Below are 7,927 nucleotides of genomic sequence, written 5' to 3'. Positions count from 1 at the left end.
AATTAATTTTAAAGTACTAAAGAATACTTAGATTTTGTTCTGGTAAAATGCAATACTCTTCCTTTCATCTGATTAAGAAGTTATAAAAATGTGCACACTTTCCATAATAGCATGTATGACACGGAGAGCCTTCCTAGATTTACCAGTAACAGATGAAAGGAGACAATCAGATATTAATACAAAAGGTCTGGTTTTCTTCAGTAAAAACGAACATGCTTCTAGCAACTGTTACTGCACGTATTTTGCTTTCATTTTTATATGCTTCAATATAAATGCATCAGGTGTGAAAATAAACGTTTTAAATAAATTGTAGTTTAAGGTAAAAATAATTTTAAATTAGTGGCCAGAAAGAGAACACCACTGCGGTGTTATCTTTTGCCTCTGAAGACAGGAAAAACTTCCCACAACAATACATTTAACGAACCAGAACACTTGGAATTAAAGTTTTCAGGGCACTCAAAACACACCAACTTTCACATGCATTGTTTTGAATCCTCTTCAATCGCGATCAGTTCAGCCTCACTCAGAAGACTCTGGGGCTCTTTTTTCCCAAACTTTTCCAGACAGCCCTGGAAGGCTTCGGACAGAATTTAAACAATTTCAGGATCTTTTATTTCCGATCGCTCTATGGCACTGCAAAACAGAAGTGACCCTTTCTATATTAAAGAGGAGTGTTCTCCCACCCCCGAAACGTGTAGGATTTTTAAAAGTGAAAGTTAGAAAAATAATCTTCATCCTGACATGTTTTCAATCCTCTTAAAACAATCTCAACAACTATATATAGTATGAAATTAGCTCTTGCCTGTTACCCTTGTTCCTACATAGAATTTTCTAATGTGTCTCACCAGTAATAAATTGTAAACGAGGCTATGACTCTAAGAGTAGACAGTGTGTTTCATGGGTATTTAAACAACAGCATTAAGTACTATAGGAATCTCTGGAATGTGGAGTGCAGATTTATGCGTCTTAACAATTTCTTTACTGGTTTGTAATAAGCCAGCAAACTAACACTTTATTTTTATATTAATTTGGCCTCAGAAGTAGAGTATACTGGAGCATGACAAGAACAACAAAAATAAACTGGCATATACTTAATAACTGTAACAGTGAATTGCCTCCAATACTAAAATATTTATCGAAACTGGGGGAAAAAAAACTAAAAAGAATTACCCTCAACAGCCTGCTACCAGCTCTTTAACAGTGGGCAATGTAATGCCTTAAGGTACCTCAAACTGTCTTTCATTTTCTAGACTTAATGGCTGATTGCAGAAATCAATGTTGCCATTAGTAACAGAGTATTTGTTATGGCATGATTTCCTCTGTTGTTAGGCTTGCAGAATGATTACAGTATTAGTGAGGTGCTTTCTTTATAAAGGGCTGAAGATATAACTTTCAATTTACTATCCATTAGTAAGTGACTTTGGAAATATAGATGAGGCCAGAAATCTTACCTGTTATTACTCAGAGATTTTATTTCAGCAGTCATAGGCTAGTAACTTTAAAAATTGTACCAGGAAGCTCAATATTTTATAGACATCTCCAATGAAATATTATCTGCTTTGCTATTTTATACACAGCGAGTTAACATGACATACAATGCAATTAAAATGTTTCAGTCCAATTTCTATTTTTCTTGTACTTTGAAATAGATGTGAATTAAGCAGAAGGCTTCATACATGTTAAAATATGCACATAAGTTAGAAGACTGTCAAAAAGTTAGTAATTTGTATTTTTGAACCTCTTTTTAATCAGTCCAGTGGCCAGGTACAAGTAGATATTTCAGCTAAGTAATTGATATGGTTGTGGGAATAAGGGCAATCAGAGAGGTTAGCCAACATGCTGTTTATTAACCCGATTTCTTTGAACTATAGCTCAAAGAAGGCATCTTTCCTCACTCTTTTAAATGGAGGACATGGAAAGATCTGCAAGAGAGACACCATGAATAGAAGAGGAGGGAAAAAAACCACCTTCCAAAACCTGGAGGGAGAGGCCCTGGAAGCGACATTGCCACTGGTGACTGTACAGACCCTGCACGCTACTGCCAGTGGGGTGGCGGAGGTGACAGCTGAAAGTCTAGGAAACCTGCCCTTGGAGGGGAGAAAAGGGTGAGCTGAGAATTAACCTCGAAGGCATTGTGGGAACCCAAACACAGATGTTCTGGCATATAATACCACGTCCCTGTGGACTGCTAGGAAACGACCTAACGAGAATGCATAAACTACTTTGCTGCTGTGATTTCAAATATAGCTACAAAGCTTTCAGCGCAGAGAGGGAAGGAGAAGTTATCATACCTGAAGAGGAGGGTGAGGAAGGATGTGGGCTGTCCTCCTGGGCACTCCCCGTCTGTGAGAGACCCCCACCTACTCCACTTTCTTCAGTAATGTTAGAGGACCCTGGTGTTGTCGACCTGCTGACAGACTGAGACTCTTGATCACTTCCAGACCCACGTCGCTCATCAAGACTACCTTGAATTATTTCATCTTCTCCTTTCCTGTCTCTTTTGTGGACCCTGGAGTGAACGACCACTTGGTGGTATGTTCTAAAAACCCTTCCGCAGTCCGGGCATTCAGTTGGCTTTTCTTTTACGTTTCCATGACTTTGTAAGTTGTAATCGAGTCCCTGGTTCATACCATGTGACAAAAAATCTCTACTGCCTTCTAAAGGGTCTAGTTTGTTTGGCAAGTCTCTCTGATTGCCCATTTTAGTGCTGTGAACCAAATCAGCAGGCATTTTCTGCTTAGAGCCATCTGCTCCTACTAACACATACTCCCGCTTCTCCTTATCAAACATAACTCCAGCATTTGCCAAAGTGTCTTCATGGCTGCGCTGTATCTGCTGCTCTTTAGACAAAAAGCCATGTTCCATGGCCATTCCCCTTGCCATAAGCTGCCAGGCCTGATAGCTGTTTACTGGATCCATCTCTGCCGCTTTGGCCGCAGCTTGTAACCTTTCTATACAGCTGGATTTCAGAGGAGGCACCAGATTGAGACAGCCCAATAAAGAATGTTTATCCCCTTCAGCAATACTGTGGCCAATGCCAGAAATGGGCGAAAGGAGCTTCCCCAAGACTTCTTTCTCTTTCATGGGCATATCTCCTTTGTTATAGATTTGATTTTGTTCACTTAAACTCGCTTTGTCTGGAGGAAGAAACCCACTCTGCAAACATGACAGATATCTCGAATATAAGTTTGCATGAGCTTCCTGGGACATGCTGCTGATGGAGACAGGTACTTCAGGATCATTAGGAGATTTGTTCTTTACAGATAACTTATTCAGGTGAACTTTCATGTGATTTTTAAGAAACCAAGGCTCTTTGAATCGCCTCCCGCAGATCTGACAGCAGTGTTCAAAGGAATCCTTGTGCTTTCTCATGTGGCCCTTTAGGAACCAGGCTTGGCTAAACACTTGGCCACACACCTCGCAACGAAACTCGTTGGTGGATTGCTCCCCATTCCCGTTGGAGCCCTGGCCCTGTGCTGACTCTGCAGTTATGTGAGCCTTCTCCACGTGGCTGATCAGCTCCTCCTCCTGCGAGGCAGCAAAGTCACACAGGGTGCACTTGTAAGGCTTGTGCAGGATCCTTATGTGCCTGTCCAGCTCTTCTCGCTTCTTAAACTTGCCTTTGCAAAACGTGCATCTGAACCCAGCTGTCTGAGCGACAGCTTCTTCCTGGACACTGACTGGCTTTGGAGAGGGAACGGTGTTTGAAATATCAGGTGTGCTGTGATTAGCTGGCACAGACAAGTTACAGTTTGCGAGAGGCATTGGCTGGGCGTGCTGCTGTGCTTTCACGTCAGGCCGTGGCTGCAAGAGGCTGCTCTTCATCTGTTTGTCCCGAAGAATTGCTCTCTCCTCCAGCTCATGTAAAAGTCTGTTTTCTTCTCGGACTCTTCCACGACCTTTGCCAAGGTTTCCAAGCTTATGAGTACGCAGGTGTATCTTCAGGTTGCCTTTTTGAGCTGCTCTGTGGTCACAGTATGGACACTTAAATGGTTTCTCTCCAGTATGAGTTCGCATGTGTAGCGACAGGATGCTGTTAAATCGAAAGCGTTTCCCACAGAGGGGACAGGGGTACTTTCTGTTTTTCCTGGCATCATCCTCTATATCGCTCATCTGAGACATAATCCCTAGGTTTTGTCCGTTTAAGAACTGCTGCAAATCCACGCGCCCATTCAAACTGGTGTCAACCTCTCTATTGAGCTGGTTTGCCAGCAGGGCCATCTGACTGCTGATGGGCTGGTTTGCTATGGACATGTGGCTTTTGTCTTCTAGCAGCGCTGACGCCTTCTCCTCTGGATTCTGCCTGTTCTGGAGCTCTGGGAAGGCATGGCTGAGCTGGGAAGTGATCTGGTGCAGCTTCTGGCTCATTGAATACTGCCCATTGAGTATGGTGCTGTTGAGATGGGCGTCAGCTTCTGGCACAGCTGAAGAAACACCAAGGCACAAACTAGCTTCCTCCATCTCTGAAAATCAGAAGATATTTTAGATTCAGACTGTGAAAGAGTTACAAGCGTTGAATCACTGACGTACAATTTGCATTTTATGTTTTACCTACTCATAATAATGCAAAGGAATTAGTGTAAAAACAATAAAAAGTGTATTAAATGCCAACTGTGCTACACAATTTTGATCATACATGTGTTTTCATCATTCTGCATGTTTACCAATAACCATTAATTACTATTTTAAAATATGCTACAGTTTCAAAATCTAATTATTACAGAAGGGGCAAAGGCTTTTACCACCTCCCTTGTCTGTCTTGTTGTGAAATTGCACCTGTTTACATTTCTAAATCTATAGAAAAAGAAATGTTATACATCTCTCCCATTTCCATTAGAAAAGCCAGAATAAAAAAAAAAAAAACAACCACCACAAAAAAATAGAAATCCATTTATAACTTTCAGTTCCATTAACCATATTCAATATATTACACATTCTACAATGAGAAAGATAGTTTTATGATTTGACAAAAAAACAATGGTCTGATATTTACTGGTGTACAATAAAACAAGATAATGTTTTGGGAAAAAATAAAGTAAAGGACAAGCTTTAGAACAATAAAAGGGATTTTGCTTTAGTCAACAAAAAGTGCAGTAATATCTCATTAAGCTGATTAGTATGCTGCTTAGAAACAGTACTAGGTGCTGTAACACATGATTATAATCATAAAAATCCTTCAGTGTTTGCAAGTAAGCATTAACGAGGTATATTAAATTTTAAGGAGACTGCGACTAGCAGCTTTGTAAACCTCTGAGATTAAGATTTAACCCTTCTGTTACAAAACATTGTTATTTTGTCATTTTGAAACTGAGCCCATCAAAAGGCACATAAATTATCTTCTGCCAAGTCTTTTAATTCATCGTTGAGAACCTGCAGATTTCAGTTCTTAGGAAAACTTGCCAGATTATAGAAGGAATATCTCTGTCCTTCGATGGGTAAGACATGTGATTTAAGGCACTTTGATTTGTTTTAAAGAGCTCTCTTACGGAACTAGATAAAACCAATTAAAATCTGGGGAAGGTGTTGTGGAAAGCCTCAACAAGTTTAAGAATTTTAATAACTTTCCTAATACACAGTAATGACTACAAATTGTACCTACACTATGTATATTGCAGAAAATTAGAATTCAAAGCTGTTTGTTAAACACAAGTGCTCTGTTCTGGTCTGCGTAATTGTCCACAATAATCTTCTATCCTTGCCACCTCTCTACTCTATACAGAAATAATGTATGTATAAAATTCTATTTAAAATATAAAGTTTTACATGAATAACTCTCAAACTATAGGATGCTATAAGGTTATACTAGAACATAATTAAGATCTGTGTTGTTCAGTGGAGTGATTTGACACTTTATTCACTAATAAAATTACTGACTTCTATATGTAATTGAATAATTAATTTGGTTAACTTTCTGTTTGGCTTTAGCCAAAAGCATTTACTCACTATGCCTTCTACAAAGGCTGCAGGCACACTCCAGGTGGACACCATTCCTCACATGGCTTCATAGTGGCCACTTGCTAGACAATTTGAGGCCCAAATCTGACACATACTTAAAATGCATGTAATTGTGCTCATGGGAGTAGTCCAGTAGACTTCAAAGAGTGACTCTTGAAAGCAAAGTTCCACACATGCTTAAGTATTTGCAGGATCAGGGCCTAAAAAAAAAAAAAAAAAAAAAAAAAGCATGGGTGGTCTCCAAGAGGAGACCTATTTGGTCCTCGACAGGATGACTGAGGTTGTGATACAATGCAGATCTTGTAAGAAGCAAAGGGGGTAGTGTATATTCATGTGTATTAAAGATGAATATGAGCTACAAAATTTTGCTTAGACGTAATGCAGATCTTTTTCAAAGTTTAACAGTGCTCAGATTCAGGTTTCATTTTGGAGACCCATTACTTACATGCTGTCAATGTTGTTATTTATAAAAATATTAATGAGATCAAGTACATAAAAGGAAAAGGCTTATACCTATAAGCTATAGGACTGCACTTAAGTTTAGCTTGCAGTGTCTGATTTCCGAAGGTAGGGGAACGTAGTCAAGCCAGGTGTTCACCCAAGGCCATGTAGCAAATAAAATTCTTGGTTTCCATGAAAGTTTTCTGTGCAGCCGACCACAATCATTCAAAATGTGGTTACATACAAACACATTTTTTTAACATTTTTGAAAAAGTTTGCTTAACTTTTGAAACAAACCAAATTTCATGTTCAAAAGGATTAGCTTAACATCTGAGGGTTGTAGTGCTTAGGCCTGCCACTGTCTGGAGTTGACTGAGATTTTGAGTATCTGCCTACCCACTTCCTAAAAATAAATTAAAAAAAAATAAATAAAAATACTCCCCCCCCCAAAAAAAAAACCAAAACCAAAAAACAATCAAAAACCAGAATCCACTTTCTGTCTGGATTCCACATATCACAGTGTTATTTCTCCTCACCATGCTTAAACAAGGCATGTTGGCAAACAAGAACATAAAAATTCAAGAAATGCATTGCGTGTACAGACACATACATACAGTGAAGAGGGTTTAGAAAAGTCTTTGTGAATTGTCATTATTCTATAAGAGCTTGAAAAATGCAGTCTAAATTTCATTTATTCAGTTGACCTTAATGGGAACTAGTGCCTTTACACGCTCAGAAAGGTTTGGGTAGTTAATTTTAGCATTTTATGCTCTATCGAAGTTTGGAAAAGCTGACAGATCCCAGTGGAGTTTATTAATTCTGATGTTTAACCCTAAGCATCAGTTCAAATGTATGGTTATTTGGATTGGGGAGGGGAGAGGGAGTTGTGGTTGAGATTTTAAGTTATTCTGTGGCTCTTTTTCAAAGATAACTTGAATAAAGTTACAACAGCAGTTATAGTTGGAACATGATACATTTTTTTGCTATTTTCTGTCTCCCACAAACATACAGACACATATAATAGAATATAGATGTATTGAGTTAATAGGAAGAATACGTAGAATATAGATAGGATGAGCTGAAAAAAAAAATCAAGAGGAACACCAAACTCATAATTTTTCATTTAAAAACTAATACTTTTGGATCAAGTCTGGGGAGCCTGACCCACACACATTCATCTTTTGGCATTGGAAATTTTATACATTTTTGATGAAACATGCAGAAAGGTCAGCAAAGCCTCTGCTTAGTGAGAAGTAGCCACCTGTAAATGCTGCAAATTCTGATCAGCTGTTCAGTTTCTAGGATCCAGCTACCGCAATCTCAAGATGCTACAGTTCTTCACTTAAACTGTATTCCCACCCTCACCTGCCCCAGTTTCTTGGAGTCCTGTCTCCTGCCTCTGGCTCTGAATTGTCTCTTCTTTTCCTCACTCCTACCTGGTTTCATTGCAAAGTATAATCATGGCATTCAAAGTACTGCCACATGAAACTACCCCTCCTGCAATTCCCGGTTAGTGCATTTAGGAACACAG

The 7,927-nt window shown here is 39.1% G+C and overlaps 1 protein-coding gene across 1 annotated transcript in view; it reads right to left on the bottom strand.

Annotated features, from left to right (window-relative positions):
* ZNF536 (zinc finger protein 536) overlaps nt 1-4,461 on the bottom strand; it is a 188,587-nt gene extending 184,126 nt beyond the window's left edge. Inside the window, exon 1 of the mRNA XM_075510722.1 lies at nt 2,292-4,461. Within this exon, the coding sequence (XP_075366837.1) occupies nt 2,292-4,461 (2,170 nt within the window). The remainder of the gene's footprint in view (nt 1-2,291) is intronic.
* Between the last annotated feature and the right edge of the window lie 3,466 nt (nt 4,462-7,927).

This window comes from Mycteria americana, chromosome 8 (genome assembly GCF_035582795.1).
Source record: "Mycteria americana isolate JAX WOST 10 ecotype Jacksonville Zoo and Gardens chromosome 8, USCA_MyAme_1.0, whole genome shotgun sequence".
Taxonomy (NCBI): domain Eukaryota; kingdom Metazoa; phylum Chordata; class Aves; order Ciconiiformes; family Ciconiidae; genus Mycteria; species Mycteria americana.
The sequence above is the reverse complement of the archived record's forward strand: the minus strand, read 5'-3'. Positions and strand labels throughout refer to the sequence as shown.